This window comes from Colius striatus, chromosome W (genome assembly GCF_028858725.1).
Source record: "Colius striatus isolate bColStr4 chromosome W, bColStr4.1.hap1, whole genome shotgun sequence".
Taxonomy (NCBI): domain Eukaryota; kingdom Metazoa; phylum Chordata; class Aves; order Coliiformes; family Coliidae; genus Colius; species Colius striatus.
In genome coordinates, this window is record NC_084789.1 from 22,845,227 (window position 1) to 22,864,559 (window position 19,333).

General features: G+C 40.6%; 1 protein-coding gene across 5 annotated transcripts in view; it reads right to left on the reverse strand.

The window, feature by feature from the left end:
• LOC133628460 (nipped-B-like protein) overlaps positions 1-19,333 on the reverse strand; it is a 165,575-nt gene that overhangs the window by 120,599 nt on the left and 25,643 nt on the right. For 4 of the 5 annotated variants that reach the window (XM_062016629.1, XM_062016634.1, XM_062016632.1 and 1 more), the window contains exons 2-3: positions 10,108-10,251; positions 7,457-7,622 (exon numbers count right to left, since the gene is read on the reverse strand). In XM_062016629.1, the coding sequence (XP_061872613.1) occupies positions 7,457-7,622; positions 10,108-10,171 (230 nt within the window). In that variant the 5' untranslated portion in view covers positions 10,172-10,251. Of the gene's footprint in view, positions 1-7,456; positions 7,623-10,107; positions 10,252-11,909; positions 12,079-19,333 lie in introns of all 5 variants that reach the window. The other variant, XM_062016630.1, reaches the window with a different exon arrangement.

The window sequence follows — 19,333 nt, forward strand, 5'->3', positions numbered from 1 at the left end:
AAACCAAAACATGACAATTTACTGTTGAAATACAGAAAAAAAGTCTTCAAAGCACTGTTCCCTGTCTCTAGTTTTTTTTTCCTCTCTTGTTTAAGGAATAGAACAAGAGGCATTCCTATTAGTCTTCAAAATTATAAGTGCTTAATAATAGAAAATAAGTACATGGCTGTCAGTTTCATACTGTTGTAAAAAGTTTCTTATGCTCACTTTTTAAACATGACCTTCTCCCTAAAAGAAGAATCCTTTAGCATAACATCAAGAAAGTATTATTGTAGAAGTGAAAATAACATATGCATGAATGTGTAACATTTAGGTTGCAGCCCAACACTTTCAGAATCTTTTCTTTTTAAAATAAAAATTGTCCTGTTTTTGACATCACAGGATTCCCTTTGAACAATCAAAGATGTAATGGATTTTATATATATACATCCATGCTTTCATTTATTGTTTGCTTTGAGAACTTTTAAAAGCTACTTCCACTTGATCAAAACAATTGACTAGAACATTAGAACAGGGTTGTCAACATAAGACAATGGAAAGGATACCAGGGAAAAACTAAAAAACAAAAAATATATTAAAAAGAAAACATTAGTACACTTGCTGGTTCAATTGTTAAAATATTAAGTTCAATAGCTAAACAGAACTGACATGAGTATCTCAACAAAGTATCTAAATATATAAGACAATATATAATAAATATTTGTGGTGGTTTAGTCCTGGCTGAACAATAACCAAACCACCCATTTACTCACTCCTCCCCACCTCAGCAGGATGGGGAGAAGAATCAAGAGAGAGTTCTAGAACTTTGTGGGTTGAGATAAGGACAATTTAATAGAACGCCACAAAGAGTAGGCAGTTACAAAGATGGTCAAAGGACACAGAAAAACGAGCAATGCCCAGTATAACGGCGCGCATCCCGGCGCGTAGCTCGGCGGCAAAGCCGCAGTTCCCGCACTGGCCCCAGTACCGCCCCAGCCCGGCCGCTGCCCTTATATCCTGACTGTGACAGTCACATGGGATTGAATAGCCTGGACGCGCCCCCTGGCGGCGGCTGGGAAGAGTTAACCCTATCCTGGCCAAACCCAGGACATTATACACCCCTTATTCTATTCCATGTATGTCATTCCCAGATAAGGCACATTTTTAAACGTTTTCATGTCATTGATACAGATATTATTTCCTTAGTCCATGGGCCGTTAATTTAGTCCATGACTTCAGGGTTCCATCTCTCATTGCAGTCTTCCAAGTTCCTGCTCAGATGATATCAACCCGCTGCTTCAGCTTCACTAGTCTCAGCTCGGGGTGCATGTTCTTGTATGAGATCACCTCTTCCTGAAGAGCATGCTAAAGGCAGGAAGTTATTCAGTGACTAATACCATTTAGTTTAAGGGCTAGTCTCACCCAAAATCAAATCCCCCTGGGGTATGCATCGAACTTTCCCATCCTTCCACATCACTCACCAAGTATATCCAGGTCCTTGGGCAAAAACAATCCCCTGGATAGGATTGCCTTTGCCTGAGGCAGGATTGACCCAAACTGCCTTTCCTGACAGATTTTTCATACACACTGCAGGGACATTATACCCTTCTACAGTGTGTAGGAGTTCTGATTCAGCAGGGTCAGCTCTATTGACAGATCCGCTTGTATTGACTATCCAGGTGGCCTTTGCTAGATGCGTGTCCCAATGTTTAAAGGTCCCACCTCCCATCGCTCTCAAAGTGGTCTTTAATAGTCCATTGTACCATTAATTTTTCCCAGAAGTTGGTGCATGATAGGGGATGTGATAGACCCATTCAATGCCATGCCCTTTGGCCCAGGTATCTATAAGGTTGTTTTTGAAATGCATCCCATTGTCTGACTCGATCCTTTCTGGGGTGCCGTGTTGCCATAGGACTTGCCTTTCAAGGCGCAGGATCGTGTTCCAGGTGGTGGCATGAGGCACAGGATATGTTTCTAGCCATCCAGTGGTGGCCTCCACCATGGTGGGGACGTAGTGCTTGCCTTGGCGAGTCAGTGACAGTGTAATATAATCGATCTGCCAGGTCTCTCCATACTTATACTTGAGCCATCGTCCTTCATACCACAGAGGCTTCATCTGTTTGGCCTGTTTGATAGCAGTACATATCTCATATTCATGAATGACCTGTGCCACAGCATCCAAGGTCAAGTCCACCCCTCGATCTCGAGCCTATCTATAGGTGGCATCTCTTCCTTGATGTCCTGAGGTATCACGGGCCCACCAAGCTATGAACAGTTCACCTTTATGCTGCCAGCCTAAATCCACCTCAGCCACTTCAATTTTGGAAGCCTGGTCCACCTCCTGGTTGTGCTGATGTTCTTCATTGTCCTGGTTCTTGGGTATGTGGGTATCTACATGTCACACCTTCACAACCAGCTTCTCCAGGTGGGCAGCGATGTCTTGCCACAATGAAGCAGCCCAGATGGGTTTGCCCCAGCCTTGCCGGTTATTCTGTTTCCATTGTTGTAGCCACCCCCACAAAGCATTTGCTACCATCCACAAGTCAGTATAGAGGTATAGTATTGGTCATTTTTCTTGTTCTGCGATGTCTAAAGTCAGCTGGATGGCTTTCACCTCTGCAAACTGACTTGATTCACCTTCTCCTTGTGCAGCTTCAGCAACTTGTCATGGGGGACTCCACACAGCCGCTTTCCACCTTCGATGTTTTCCCACAATACAGCAGGACCTATTGATGAACAAAGCATATTGCTTGTCATTTTCTGACAGCTTATTGTATGGTGGGGCCTCTTCAGCACGTGTCACTTTTTCAGGCAATATTCCAAAGTCTTTGCCCTCTGGCCAGTTGGTGATCAGTTCCAGGATGCCTGGGCGACTGGGGTTTCCTATATGAGCTCGTTGTGTAATCAACGCAACCCACTTACTCCACGTGGCGTCAGTTGCATGATGTGTGGAGGAGACCATCCCTTTGAACATCCAGCCCAGCACCAGCAGTCAGGGTGCTAAGAGGAGTTGCACTTCTGTCCCAATCACCTCTGAGGCAGCTCGGACTCCTTCATATGCTGACAATATCTCCTTCTCATTTGGAGTGTATTGGGCCTCAAATCCTTTGTATCCCCAACTCCAGAACCCGAGGAGTCAGCCTCAAGTCTCACCAGGTCCTTTTTGCCACAGGCTCCAGGTAGGGCCATTCTCTCTCAATGCAGTGTAATGCAAATTTTTCACATCTGGTCCTATTTGAACTGGCCCAAGGGCTACTGCCTGAGTAATTTCTTGTTTTATCTGTTGAAAGCCTTGCTGTTGTTCAGGTCCCCAATTAAAGTAATTTTTCTTCCAGGTGACTTGATAGAGAGGATTTACAATCATACTGTAGTTGGGAATATGCATCCTTCAAAAACCCACAGTGCCTAAGAAAGCCTGGGTTTCTTCCTTACTGGTTGGTGGAGACATTGCAGTAATCTTGTTGACAATATGGGATATGTAACAATTGGGATATGTACAATTGGGATATGCTGACGACCATCTTGCCATTTTATTCCTAAGAATTGGATCTCTTGTGCAGGCCCTTTAACTTTGGTTCATTTTATGGCAAAGCCAGCATTCAGTAGTATTTTAACTATTTTTTTTCCTTTTTCAAAAACTTCCTTTGCTGCATTGCCCCACACAAAAATGTCATCGATATATTGTAGGTGTTCAGGGGCCTCACCCTTTTCCAGCATAGCCTGGATCAGTCCATAGAAAATGGCAGGGCTGTGCTTCTACCCCTGAGGCAATCGATTCCAAGTGTACTGAATGCCTTTCCAGGTGAAAGCAAACTGGGGCCTGCACTCGGCTGCCAATGCAATTGAAAAGAATGCATTAGCAATGTCAATGGTAGCGTACCATCTGGCTGCCTTGGACTCCAGTTCGGATTGGAGTTCCAGCATGTCCGGCACAGCCGCGCTCAGCGGTGGCGTGACTTCATTCAGGCCACGACAGTCTACTGTCAGTCTCCACTCTCCACTAGACTTTCGTACTGGCCATATGGAGCTGTTAAAGGGTGATCAAGTCCTGCTGATCACCCCTTGGCTCTCCAATTGACGGATCAGTTTGTAGATTGGAATCAGAGAGTCACAGTTAGTCCAATATTGCCGCAGGTGCACTGTTGTGGTTGCAACTGTCACTTGTTGGTCTTCAACTTTCAGCAACCCCACAGCAGAAGGGTCCTCTGAGAGGCCAGGCAGGCTGGACAGCTGTTCAGTTTCTTCTGTCTCCAAGGCAGTCACATCAAAAGTCCACTGATACCCTTTTGGGTCCTTGAAATACCCTCTCTTCAGGTAAACTATTCCCAAGATGCATGGAGCTTCTGGGCTTGTCACAATGGGGTGCTTTTGCCATCTACTTCCTGTCAGACTCACTTCTACTTCCAACACAGTGAGCTGTTGGGATCCTCCTGTTACTCCGGAAACAGAAATTTGTTCATCTCCTCTATAACTTGATGGGAACAAAGTGCATTGAGCTCCAGTATCCATGAGAGCCTTGTACTCTTATGAATCTGATGTGCGAGGCCATTGGATCCACACAGACCATTACATCCTATTGTCCCTGTCCTCCCCCTGGCTGGAGGCAGGGCCCCTCTAATATTGACTGTTATGTGTATCACACACATTCAGTGAGAATGAACTAGAGGACCCTTTGAGAGGATCAGAAGCAAGATTAAGCACCAGATCTCTGGGCAGCTGCTCACTGGAAACTGGGGCAGCATTTTTCCATGAGGAGTCCCTTTTTGGTTTTGCTTGTAGTTCACGGACTCTTGTCTCTAGGGCCATGGTAGGTTTTCCATCCCACCTCCTCATGTCCTCTCCTTTACTTTGTAGATAGAACCACAGGTTGCCCCAGTGTGTGTACCCTCTGTATCTCCTCTCTTGATCAGAAGCAGAGACATGGCAGAGACATGGGCCCATACAGGAGGAGAGCAGGAGATATCTTTCTTAAATTGTTGGAACTCACTGAATAGTTTCTCCACAGCAGAGACACAGGATCGTAAAGAAGAAGAAAGGCTTCCTTCATACTGCCAGAGTTGGCTGACCACTTCATCTACTGTTTTCCCCTCGCCTTTTTTCCATGACATAACAGCCAGGAGTTGGCATACAATGGTGGTACACTCCAGAGGAACTTTCGCCACGAGGGGTGTGCGCTGGACCTCATCTGGGTCGATGGATAACTGCACATTGTCCAGATCATGATAAATGACTTCTAGTACAGCCAGTTCCCTCAGGTACTTGATACCTTTCTCCATGGTAGCCTACTTGCCTGGGTGACATATGATGTCTTCCTTGAATGGAAACCTTTCCCTTACACCTGAGAGAAATCGCCTCCAAAGGCTGCGTACTTGTGCTCTTTTTCCAATTGTTTTGTCAATCCCTCCTTCCCTAAACAGGGAACCTAGTTGTTTGGCTTCCCTGCCCTCAAGTTCCAGGCTATTGGCCCCATTATCCCAGCATCAGAGCAGTCAGGTGACAGCTGAAGTCCTTTTGTATGTCTCGCAACTCGCTCAGGGATAGGGATCGAGTGCTAATCGTCTCATTCGGAACTTCCATCTCTTCCTCCTCCTCCTCTTCTTGTGATGGTCCTGCATCAGTTTCTTCTTACTCCCCCTTTGTAATTGGAGTTTCTTCCCTTTCTAAGCGAGTTGACTTTCACATCCAACATTTCTTCTTCTCTACAGGGGCAACTGATACTGGCACAGGTTGTTTTCCCAATTTGGCTGCAGTGCCTGCCACCAGGGTTTGAGTAGCCATGCTGCCTGTTGCTGGGGTCTGCGTAGCCACAGTGCATGTCATTGGGGCTGAGTTAGCCGCAATGTCTGTCGGTTTATTTTTCTCCTCTTCCCCCTGAGGGTGCTGTCTAATGTTGAGCAGCATTTGATAGATACTAGCCAGGGCCCAGCACAGTGCAGTCAGTTGTGCCTCTCTGGAATAGCCATAGCATTTTCTTTTCAAGTACTCTATCACTCTATCAGGGTCATGTAGCTGTTCCAGGGTAAAGTTCCAGACCATTGTAGGTGAGAAGTTCTCTAGATACTTGCCCATATTCTCCCATATGCCATTCCACCCATTACTATGCAGCCTTGGGACAGATCTTTGCATGAGACTTTTAACAAATTTTACAACCTTAAGCAAGATATGAAGCATATTCAGGAGACAGGTAGGGCCATTCAGGATAATTGGAATGTCCCAAGAATACTCAAATTTCTCAAATGTTGTTTTAGTTAGCCACAAGGAGAAAGAGGAAGTAAAAGGGTGGGAGAAAGTATCCCTCCCTGTCTTCTCCATAGGTTGGGTCAGATTACTAATGAATTCTGAAAGGAAAAGCCCAAGGTATGGGAGTGACCACAACACTATATACAAATACCAGCTAAGCTCCATAACCAATGATATAATCATATCATAAGCCAAAAAATCCCAGTATAGCAAAATTTTGATCTTCATTACTTTCCCTGAGGTGATAAACAGCACCACAGGGAACACATAGAGAAGGTAAGAGTTCACATAAAACCACCTGTAAGCAGCTGAGTGAGCATTGTGATCAGTTGCATGGTCAATATAAGAAAATTGTCTAACAAATCTAAACACACTCTTTGTCAGATCTGTCCTTATCTCAACCCTTCATGCCTCACGTTGGGCACCAAAAAGACTGTGGTGGTTTAGTCCTGGCTGAACAATAACCAAACCACCCAGTTACTCACTCCTCCCCAGGTCAGCAGGATGGGGAGCAGAATCAAGAGAGAGTTCTAGAACTTTGTGGGGTTGAGATAAGGACAATTTAATAGAACACCACAAAGAGTAGGCAGTTACAATGATGGTCAAAGGACACAGAAAAACGAGCAATGCCCAGTATAACTGCTCACCGCCTGCAGCCCGACAAGCAGCCCAACAGCACAACTGCAGTTCTCGCACTGGCCACAGCGACATGGCTGCTGCCCTTATATCCTGAGCTTAATGTCTCATGGGATTGAATAGCCTGGCCACGTCCCCTATGCTGGCCAAACCCAGGACATATTATTAATCATATAATTATTAACAAGTTATATTTTTATAGCAGACAGTATTTTGTATAATATATTACTATTATGTTGATTATATAGTATCTAAGTATTTAATTTGTCTATATGCATTACTGACTAAAGTGAAACACAAATAACTATTGCACAATCAACTCCACAAAGTTTGCACTCCTAACTAGCAAGAATGGAAAAGCAACTTATTTATTTTAAAATTTTAAAATATATTAGTTATACATAAGGGTTGTCAATTACTAACATTCTGATGGAGTGAAACAATTGACTTTTATTCAGTGGTAATCTGCTAAATTAGTCTTCTTTAAAAAACTGCATGTTCTAATCTTCAGATTCTCACAAACACCATTCTCAATTCAGTTCATTTTCATTTCAAGGAATAAGGATGGTGTTCTGATATAGTTAAAGTTTAAAATACATACATGTGATCTGTTGACACCTGATTGAGACTGTGAATGAGCTGTGAAACCAGATTTTCATCCCTGCAAGCCAGAAGACAGTTCACCTCTTCAGCTATCCGTCCATTGAAAAGCAGGCTTTTTGTTGTTGTAGCAGGTAAAGGTGATGGAAGAGGCAGCTGGTTCAAAACTGTTGGCAGAAACCAGAAAGGAGTTTAGAATCATTTCATGAAACATCATATCCTCCATGGTTTTAGGGACACAGGACTTGTCCATTTCAGTATCTTCTTTTCACATAGAGCAAAATAAGGTAAAGCAGTGACAAGCCTTTCTCTTTCACCTACTCCTGAGTTTCCAAACATCACATAAATACACCAGATAAAGAAGCAAATGAACACAAGGGCTAATCCCACCAAAGTTAGTTCAGTGTTTCAAGGAAACTCTTGAACCAGGAGTTTGACCAGTGACTTCTACCAGTTCAGTAATGTGATTTCTTTAGAACCTTACCTGCAAATACTTAATACTGGAAAACTGTCCCTAGCCCAGAAACTAATGATTTGCATCCTGATGGACCATTATTAGACACACATAATGATACATATATACACATATAAATACATAAGCAGCATGTTCAAACTTGATATTTCAGAATATCAGAAAGACATGAATAACTGAGGGGTTTTTTTCCCCCTCAAATATATCTGCTTTTTTTACTGTAGGAAATTAAATTCAATTGCTAGGTATATGCTTTCAGTGTCTCTTGGAAATTCTCCAAATTTCAACAGTATAATAATGTCATGGTTTTGTGTGGAGCCATTTCTGGTAACGGGGAAGGGGCTGTAAAGATGGCTCCTGTAAAAAGTTGCTCCAAACTCTCCCCAGCTCTGAGCCAGACCCACTTCTGGGGCTGGGCCAATTAGATGCCTCCACAATCATTTTTTAAGAAGCTGGAAGAGGAGGGTTCTTCCTGTTCCTTCTTCCTTCTTTTTCAGCTGGTGGTGGTGCAAGTAGTTGGAGGAGAGAGAGAAGTGACCATGCAGACCCCAAGGTCAGTGAGAGAAGGATGAGTGCCGGAGCTGAGACCTTCCCCGGCATCCTGTGGAGAGGACTGGTGAAGCAGAGATTTGTTTGCCCTTCGTAAAAGAGCCAGGGACAGTGACTATGCCCAGAGGAGGTCATGTCCTGTGGGAGGGACCCCATATTCACAGAAGCTGTAGCTATTGGGAAGAACCCACACCAGAGAAATTCATTAAGGACTGTGTCCTGTAGGAGGGACCCTGTATTGGAGCAGGAGAAGAATGCAAGGAGTCGTCCTCCTCTAAGAGAGAAGCAGCAGAGCCTATCTGTGAGAGACTGACCACATCCCCCATTCCCTACCCCATGTGCTGTTGAGGGAGCAGTGAGGGAGAGAGATTGGGAGCAGTGAGCTGAGCCTGGGAAGAAAGGAGGGATGGGGAGGGAGATCTTAAAGTGCTGGTTGTAATTTTCTCATAATTCTACACTCTTTTTGCTTGTTGTTCTATTCTGTTTCTTGTAGGCAGTAGAATAAACTTTCCTTACTTTCCTAAGTCAAGTACTGGAGTCTTGGCAGCGAGCCCTCCCTGCCCTTGTCTCGATCAACAACAGCCTTGGTTATCTTTTTTTCCTCCCATCTCGCTGGGGCCTCTGCCATCCTAACGAGGGTGGAGGTGGTGGATGGGGGACAGTGAGCAAGAGACTGTCGTGGTGCTACATTGCTGGCTGGGCAAAACCTTGACAAATAACAAAAACAAGAGCTCAGAAGAAGCATTTGGGTCACTGAGTCCAATTATTCTCAGACAGACAACCAAGCTATAAACTCTTGCTCACACTTTATACACAAGATACATTTTTGTCCCAACTTCTCCTATTGGAGTGGTAGTGTTCTAGGACTTCATTATAGTAATGATAAAACTGCTCTTAAGTTTTCTCTAGAAATTTATTTTGGTAAGATTATAATCATTTGGTTTTGTGCCAGTATCAGCTTTTAATGTAAATAGGTCTTTTCCTTTCTTTGCATTTTGTCTTCTTGATGTATTTAAAGACAGCACACACACCTAATCTCCTTTTGTAGGCTGAACAGCCAAGAAAGAAGCTTCATAGTTTCAGCTGCTAATTTCCATTCTAGCAGCCATTCTTTGCACCTGTTAATTAGAGCAACTTTTTTGTACTTTGTCCAAAACTAAGGAACTAGGTTTCAAGTATATTCAGCATATTCTACAACTCTCTCTAGCTGAACATCAGTTTAATCTTCTCTCTCTTTGATGAAGATGATACATATGTTTTACAGAAATACTTTCTCATTTATACGGGGTTTTATTATTTGTGGGGCACCCAGATATCTTACTGAATGATATTCCAAAAAAACAGTGAATTTCTATATTTTATGTTTCAGGTTTACTTAAGGGTTTTTTTTAACCTCCATTTCATTTTGTGCATAAATTAGCATATTTTGTGTGAATATATTTTTAAAATTTGAGCAATGACAAAATTAACATTTTTTATACCAAATCTGACTTTGAACAGATTTAGTTTTAAAAAACTAAAAAAGTTTTAAAAAACTTTAAAAATAAACCTATTTTTAGTATTTTGAAAATGCAGGTATTTACTGAAGAGGTAAAAGGAAAACATAGCAAAGAAAATTAAAGAGTACTTACGGTCTGTAAGACTAGCGATCCCTGCAAGAGTAGTGATGGGAACATGAGGCATATCTCCATTCATCCTGAAGTTCTGGGATGGTAGCGTCTACACGGATATTTTAGTTCAGGTGCCAGCTATCATTACTTCCCATCTCCCAAGCACTAAAAATACAAACAGAAAAACAAAACAAAAAAACAAGCCACAAAACCAAATTAAAATTCTTGGGTTACTTAAAAGAATTGAATTATATAAATGAAAGACAGACAATAACCTCAGCTACATATTAAGTAAATTTTTTCAAAAGTGGGTAGAACAATGTAGAATTTAAATATCAAATGACGTTAAGCAATCAAAAGCCAAGCTTTTGGTCTCAGAAACAAAGCCCTTCACCAAAAAAAACAAGATAAGGCAATAAAAAATTTACTCAGGTTATACAGTACCAACTCAAAAATTGGTAACAAAATTTCTGTTGATTCATAGTGCAGTGGACAGCACTTAATCCATAAACAATTTAAGTAATTAGCTACTATATTCACTTCCCAGTTTTGGAGAAGGAGATATTTTTCATAAAAGAAGCTAGCAAAACCAAAAGGAATAATTTGTTGACACAAAAGTCAAGTAGTAAGCAAAGCAACACATACAAAGTCTTACTATATTTTGAAAGTAGTAGCTATTTCAAAATTGATCTAAAAATATCTCTTTAATATTAAATACTCTCTGGTCAAAATACTACCAAGAACTATTTCACCACAGAAAGAAAAGGTTTAGTCACCACTCAATTAGTTTGTTTATTTCCTGTAAAACAGCAGTTTACATTTAACTACTCAAAACATGTTTGTTCATTCAGTTTTCACTAACTATAAAGATCCCAATTATCCACACTATTTAAAATTAAAAAACAACCTAAAAAACCTCAATACAACACCAAAAACTCCCCAAAAAAGATCACCACAATAATTTGAACTGCAGTTCCAAAACAACAAAAATTTCCAAAGATCACACATTACGCTCCACTATTGTTATACTAATGAAATGATAAAAATTGAGCATATTTTCTGAAGACAAACAAAATAAAGGAACATAATATATATATATATATATATATACACACACACACATTTACCTCATAGATAGGCCCCTATGTTAACAGTTTGTGAAACAGTAAAAACGCTTGTTCTGTCAGCACTTATGTTGTCTACTGAAAACATGACATGACAACACAAGCAACACACATAAAAACCACATCCAATTCTGAGACTAAACAGAACTGACAACGATTCAACTTTGGCTCATTCCCACTAATAATTTACATTTGTTTATTAAAAAAATAATACATTAGAGGTGCAGAAATCTGGTTAAGGATCTGCTGCAGATAGATATTCTGTGTGGGTTGCTGTGTTTGTTTGTTTTTTTTTTTTTAAATCAAGGAAAAGACAGCTTTCAAACACCCAGAGTGGTATCAAATAATACTTGATAATCGAGTTTCTTTATCCAAAACAAATACCAATTGTCATGGTTTGACATGAAGCCGTTTCTGGTAAATAGGGAAGGAGCTCTAAAGATGGCTCCTGTAAGAAGTTGCTGGAAACTCTCCTCAGCTCTGAGCCAGACCCACTTCTGGGAGTGAGCCAATTAGGCGCCTCCACAATCACTTCTTAAGAAGCCGGAAGAGGAGGGTTCTTCCTGTTCCTTCTTGTTCTTCTTTCTTCTTTTCTGGCTGGTGGTGGTGCAAGGAGTTGGAAGAGGGAGAGAAGCAACCATTGGAACCCCAAGATCAGTCAGGGAAGAGAGGAGGAGGTGTGCTGGAGCACAGACTCACCTGCATCCTGTGGAGAGGAGTGGTGAAGCAGAGATTTGTTTGCACTTTGTTAAAGACTCCACATCAAGGGCAGTGTCTTACTTCATTAAAGACTGTGCAACGGGGCAGTGACTATGCCCAGAGGAGGCTGTGTCCTATGGGAAGGACCCTGTATTCACAAAAGCTGTATCTGTTGGGAAGAACCCACACCAGAGTTACTCATTAAGGACTGTGTCCTGTGGGAGGGACCCAGTATTGGAGCAGGGGAAGAATGCAAGGAGTTGTCCTCCTCTGACAAGAGAGAAGCAGCAGAGACCATCTGTGAGAGACTGACCACATCCCCCATTTAGGCCTCCGCCATCCTAAGGAGGGTGTGGGTGGATGGGGGGGCAGTGAGCAAGAGACTGTCGTGGCGCTTCATTGCTGGCTGGGCAAAACCACGACATCAATTTACACATAATTTCAGTGCTTTCTTAATTCCACAAATAAATAATTTGGGAAAAAAAAAACCCCACCACCAATCTTTTCCCACGAGTTTGCAACAGCAAACCCATGAACAAGAGCTAACAACACTTTTAGAATTTAAGATTTCATTGAAAGGTAAGCAAAGAACACCTTTCAGACATAAACTGTATATACAAGAAAATGGTCATGTCTGATAATCTCTCCTCTCCTGACTGAAACTGCATCAAAATTGAAAAAGCCCACATAATAAATTATACACATATAAGGTAATGATCAACAGCATCAAGTCTAGTTGGAGGCCTGTAACCAGTGGAGTTCCACAGGGGTCCGTTCTGGGGCCACTCTTATTCAACATCTGAAGGGACAGTGTACCCTCAGCAAGTTCCCTGATGACACCAAACTGGGAGGACTGGCTGATAGATCAGATTTCTGGGTTGCCATTCAGTGGGATCTCGACTGGCTTGAGAGTTAGGCAGAGAGAGGTTCATGAGGTTCAACAAGGACAAGTGCAGAATCCTACACTTCGGGAGGAACAACCCCATGCACCAGTACAGCCTGGGGATTGACCTCCTAGAGAGCAGCTCTGTGGAGAGAGACCTGGGAGTCCTGGTTGATAACAAATTAAACATGAGCCAGCAATGTGCCCTTGTGGCCAAGGCCAATTAGCATTCTTGGATGCATCAAGAAGAATGTGTCCAGCAGGTCAAGGGAGGTTCTTCTCCCCTCTGCTCTGCCCTGGTGAGGTCTCATCTGCAGTACTGTGTCCAGTTCTGGGCTCCCCAGTTCAAGAGAGACAGGGAACTGCTGGAGAGAGTCCAATGCAGGGCTACCAAGATGATCAGGGGACTGGAGCATCTTCCTTCTTATGAGAAAAGGCTGTGAGACCTGGGGCTATTTAGCCTGGAGAAGACTGAGAGGGGACCTTATCAATGCTTATAAATACCTAAAGGGGATATGTCAAGAGGATGAGGTTAGTTCTTTTTTTGTAGTGTCCAGTGACAGGACAAGGGGTAACAGGCACAAGCTGGAACACAGGAAGTTCCAGTTGAATATGATGAAAAACTTCTTTACTGTGAGAGTGATGGAGCACTGGAATGGGCTCCCCAGGGAGGGTGTGGAGTCTCCTTCTCTGGAGCTTTTCAAAACCTGCCTGGACACATTCTTGTGCAACTTGATCTTGGTGGACCTGCTTTAGCAGGGACGTTGGACTAGATGATCTCTAGAGATCCCTTTTAACCCCTACCATTCTGTGATTCTGTGATATTCAATGGGAAAAGTTCCTCCAAAACTAGACATTTAAATTGGAAACCTTCTCCACAAATACATGATAAGAAACATGAACTTGATGTCGAGATCAAAGTCTGAGATTTGAACAAGTATAGAGAGCTAGGAGAGGATTAGGAGAAGCATAAGCTTTCTAAGAGGATAGTAGAATGCGTTGGTTTGTTTAGCTAACAAAATAAAGATCAAGAAGGGATATTTCTTCTCTCTCTAAGGCAGTCAAATAAGGTTACAAAGGAAGAATGCTACTGGGGCAATGCTAATACAACAAAATAAATGGGGGCATGAATGCAACCAAGAAGTAAATCATCAGAGCTGCCATTTTCTTGAACAGCCTTCCATTAGGATAGACAAGCAACACCATTATTTTAAAGATGGATCATATAGATATTACAGAAAGAACAGGATGTGATTGCCTGCACCAGCTGGGAACTAAGCACAACAATTCAATAAGTCTGTCTCTTATACTAGGAAGTTTTAGTAAGTATGAGGATGTGGGTAAACAGATGAGAGTAAGCAAAAGACAAAGAGAGACCAATGGGATTAAGTGATGGGATTAGTTTATACAAGAAATACAATATGAAGAAATGACATGGGAATATTTGTGAAGAACTGCATCCCGTGGGAAGGACCCATGCTTGAGCAGTTTGTAGAAGACTATCTCCCATGAGAGGAAACCCACACTGTAGCAGTGGGAAGTGTGAGGAGGCCTCTCCCTAAAAGGAAGGAGCGACAAAGTCCATCTGTAATGAATTAACCATAACCCAATTCCTCATCCCCCTGTGCTGCTGGGGTCAGGAGACAGAAACTCGGGAAGAAGGGAGGAATGGGGGGAGATGTTTTAAGATTCAGTTTTTATTTCACATTTCCCTGCTCTGCTTTGATTGTTCATTAATAAATCAAACTTTTTCTCTCCAAGTTGAGTCTGTTTTGTCCATGACGCTAATTGCTGAGTGATCTCCCTGTCCTTATCTTGACTCATGAGCCCTTTATTTCTCTCTCCCCTGTACAGTTTAGGAGAGGGAGTGATAGAATGATTTGGTGGGCACCTGGCACCCAACCAGGGCTAAACCACCACAGGTAAAAATTTATTAGAACAGTTTCCTGAAAAAAAAAGGAACAGATTCCCAACAGCATTAGTACCTTTTTCTGTTAAAGCCATTTCCTTCTCAGAAGCACAGGAAGCTTTTCCTTTTTATTAATTTTATTTTATATAAAAATTAAAAAGCACTAATAAACAATACTCTCCAATTAAAAATTAACATCTCACACATCAGGTGTCTTAGTACTAAGAATTCTTTAAAATGAGCCCATATCATGTCCTTCATACACAACTGAGACATTTAAGCATCAAGTAAAAGCAACATATGTTATCCCAAAAACTTGCAGAAAACCAAATTATATTTACAATGTGTTGTGATGATCAACAAGTGTAGATTATTTCAGGCAAAGAGGAAAATGCAAATCTCAGAATTACTGATTTTTCAAGGAAAATGCCCATTGTATCAATGGAGCTACGCAAATAATTAAGAATACCATTCCACAGGAAAATGTATTTCCTGCTATTTTATTAGAAAACTAATGCAAAGCAGAATCTATTTTAAGAGCCTTATTGTTAAACAGCTCAGTTGTCATAAAACACAGGGATTAAATTCAAGTGAATGGAACAGAAATCTTGCATCTATCTCCAAAAAAAAAGATACTGTTATCTCATTAGAAAAGTGATACAAGATCAAGTCCTGCTATTTGACATAGGGTATAAATGTATTAGACAAGTAGGGTAGTTACGTTCATCAGTTCTACAAAATACATCAGCTACAACTGTCAGGGAGAATCCGGTTAGTTAGGGAATTTATTACTGCTCCTTTTTCATGTTTTTAAACAATGAACATCCTCTTTATGAGCCTCCTGACATCAAAGATTCTGACACTGCTGAGAGCTACTGAATTCTGCAGATGCAAACATCTAATTGAACAGTAAAAACCTAACTTTGCTTGGAAGCAGTCATGATATTAAGCATGGCTGAGAAATTCAAACATAAAGAGAAAATCCCAAGATACTTCAGTAGTTCATACATTTATTTCTCATCTGCAAACATATTCCATATGCAACTTTTATTGCAACAAAAAAAATACACCTGTAATTGTGCTCTTTTTGGTGAGCGCAGCCCTTTTGCTTGCTCAAACACACAAGTAGCAGCTGATATAGTTAATTTTATTGAAAGGAAATAGCTAAGAGATGTGTAGAAGACTAAGAACACTTAAAAGTGTTTCGTAGGCCATCTCATAGAATCATGGAATCATAGAATGGTAGGGGTTGGAAGGGACCTTTAGAGATCATCTAGTCCAACCCCCCTGCAGAAGCAGGGTCACCTAGATCGGGTCGCATAGGAACATGTCCAGGCGGGTCTTGAAGACCTCCAAGGAAGGAGACTCCACAACCCCTCTGGGCAGCCTGTTCCACTGCTCCATTACCCTCTATCAAATGAAGAGCACTTTAGGTTGCAACACATATCTTTGTTAACAAAATAGTTGTGACAGGTATGAGAGAGGAAGTAGTAACTTGGGGTTTTTTAACTTTTTATTGAAGGTCTTATTTTATATTTGCTGATAGTAGCATTACTCTTTTCTAAAAAACAACTGTATACTCACATTACTTATATTTTAAAGATTTTAAAGATTTTTCTTTCTTTAATTAGGTTGAATCTTAACCAGCCTGAAAAACTAGTGACTAAACACTGAACCAAAATCTATTTAATTCAAGAGTCTTTTCCAACTTTTAGTCTTGCACTTCTGTTCTTGAACTCTCTCAGATGATTAATAATCTTTATAAAACAAAATTGGGAAGAAATATATCTGTTGATGCAGTAGCTGATTTTGCAGTCACACCATTTTTGTCTCTTTTTTGGCTTTGAAAAACAATTAAAATACCTCTAAGCTTCTTTAATACACACTACAACAAACGCACAACTATAACATTTCTTTAAAGATCCACAATAAATGCCAATGGAAAATGATATATAAACAGATATAGTGTGTTGCGTTTCATTGGTGTTGGTTATATTGGAAATAATATTGCCCTTTAATATGTTATTACATTTTGTCACAATCTTCTTGTCTGTTTTTCAACTTAAAACTCCATGCACATCTAAGAGAGATGCTGTACAGCACTGTAGGTGGTTAAGAAGCTTCTCTTCTGGATTGGTGTATTATTCTCCCTCATCCTCTCATCACAACAGTGCAATTCTTTCATCCAAAGGCTCTACAACAGCCCTCTGTAATATAGTTTCCTCCCCTCACATCAAATCCATCCCCACATCTCTCTGCTGCTAGATGGAAGAGAGACAGCACATACTGTAGCTTCTTCCTCAATGGGGACATGAGTATCTCCTCTATCCAACAACCAATTTTCACAAAATAAACTGTCTTGAGACTTCTACTCCTTGTAAAATATAACTGAAATTAGCTGCCACTTTCCAAAACTGTTAGATGGAGGGACTTACAGATAAATAAGTGCTATGATCATTGGGCAGAAAATGATTAAATAAAACAGTGTTTTTACCAACTTTGGTTATACTAAGGCTAAAGGCTTGACTAAATACTTTTCTTAACAAGTACTTGGTTGTACTTGACTAAAGGCTTTTCTTCATATAAACATTATAGTCAGATAAACTTTTGGAGCACAGTGAATTCAAAGACATAGCATGGGAAACAAATGGAGACTACAGCTGGGAAAGCATACATATTCAAAGTTATTCATAAACCCTGAAGCATATAGCACACAACATCTAGAGGTATTGTGTTGGAATTACCAGGTCACCATGAGCAACTAGGGCTAGATTGGAACAATCAGGTATCTCTCAATAGCTAGAAAAAATATTATACTGGGGTATGGCCTTTGCAAGTCTGGGGAAGTATTCAGTTACCTAGGAAAGCACCCTACATCATCCTGAACTTCTGTTGCAATTGCTGGTTCTCTTATGTCTGCAGCACAAACACAATAGAAGTTTCTTAAGCGTGCAAACCATGCTGAAAAAAGGAATGCAGATCCAAGAAAAGCATTTCTCTAACGTACTATCTCTTTCACCTTACTGATCATCTTCCATATCTCACTCTTGATAGGCTGCAGATGTCACAAAGCTACACTAAAGCTACCTGGAAATTGCAGCAATTAATTTGCAAAGCTGCTCACAGGCTATGATCACTTCAGTCAAACTTCCCAAATTTCAAATTTTCCAAAACTCACCAAAAACATCAATATCAGGTGGAATCTCAAAATTATGATGGCCATGCACAAAAAGGACTTTCAATGTTCGACCTGTCCATGTTAAACCCTCTCAGCTCACCTTCAATGGGTACTGCAAGAATAATTCTACAAGGCATCAAGTCCAGTAGAGATAAAAAGGAATACGAAATAGCTGTTAACAGTGAAAGCATTCTTGTAGAAGTAATAATTTGGAGCAAAGCAACAGCTAAATATTTGCGTGGAAAGGACTACCACAAACCACTTATTAGAAAGCAAGTACAATGAAGAATATTATTTTGAAGAAAATAACTTTATGCATAAAAATTCACAAAAAAACTAATTTGATTTTTTTTCCTTTTCCTTAAACCACCTCAAACCAGGTAGAAATTTTCTTCAACTTAAATAGAGTTAATTCAATGCAATTTAATTTTACAGTGAAATGAAGACAACTGAATTCAAGCTACTAATTCTGAATTATATCAAATCTTTAATGTAGCTCAAGTAAAATGCTATAAATTAATTCCTCCTGTTAATTTACATTAAAAGACTTAAGTGCCTTTATATAGACAAGGTTTGAGTAATCCCTTTATTTCTAATTACTTAGTCATTTATCTTTAAATAGTTCAGCTGAACACAAATATTATGTATGTGATCTAGCTTAATTTTTGGTTTTACAGAAAATAGGGAAAATTCAAAGTATGACATTGGAAATTTATATAATAAATTCTGGTATAAAGTTATCAATCAAAATAAAAGTGGGTACAACAAATAAAACAGAAGATTCATTGTGACATTTCAAGATTGGTCCGTTGTCAATCTAAAGGGAGAACAATGTCAAAACCAAGACATGGCACTGGAGACCAAGTAAAAACACTGCATGTCATATAATGAGATCAGACTGTAGGCGATAAATATTAAATTTTATTTGCACTGAGAAAAGCAAAGCAGAGCCACAACCCATGAAACAAAAATCTGATACACTTTTCCACTGAGGAACTGTGCTAAAAGTTTTCACTTCATTTGTAGAGTATTTTGAAAAACACAGAACATGGCACTTAATAATAGCTACCTCCTCCTTCCAGAGTCCTGGTTTTGTCTGAGTTAGAAAGCAGCAGTTGAGTTCCTCAGACAGGTGGGCATGCATACATGCATGAATGCACACATATAGAAACTGGGAAAGACTGAGTAATCAATAACTACTGACTGCAATCGGTAACTACAACCAAGATTCCCGTCCTCTTACGGAATAGGGTTTCTGTTGACTCAGGGGAGAGCACCAAGACAAATGAGTCAAAAGGAAGACAGTTACTCTTCCTAAAACTTTTACTTTTAGGTGACTGAAAGCACAACACACAATCTTACTGTTTCCTGACCTGCCTTTCTCCTGCTCCAACTACTTATTTTCCTCATGTCCAAGATATATGTAGCAATTCCATTCCTTCATTCACCCACAC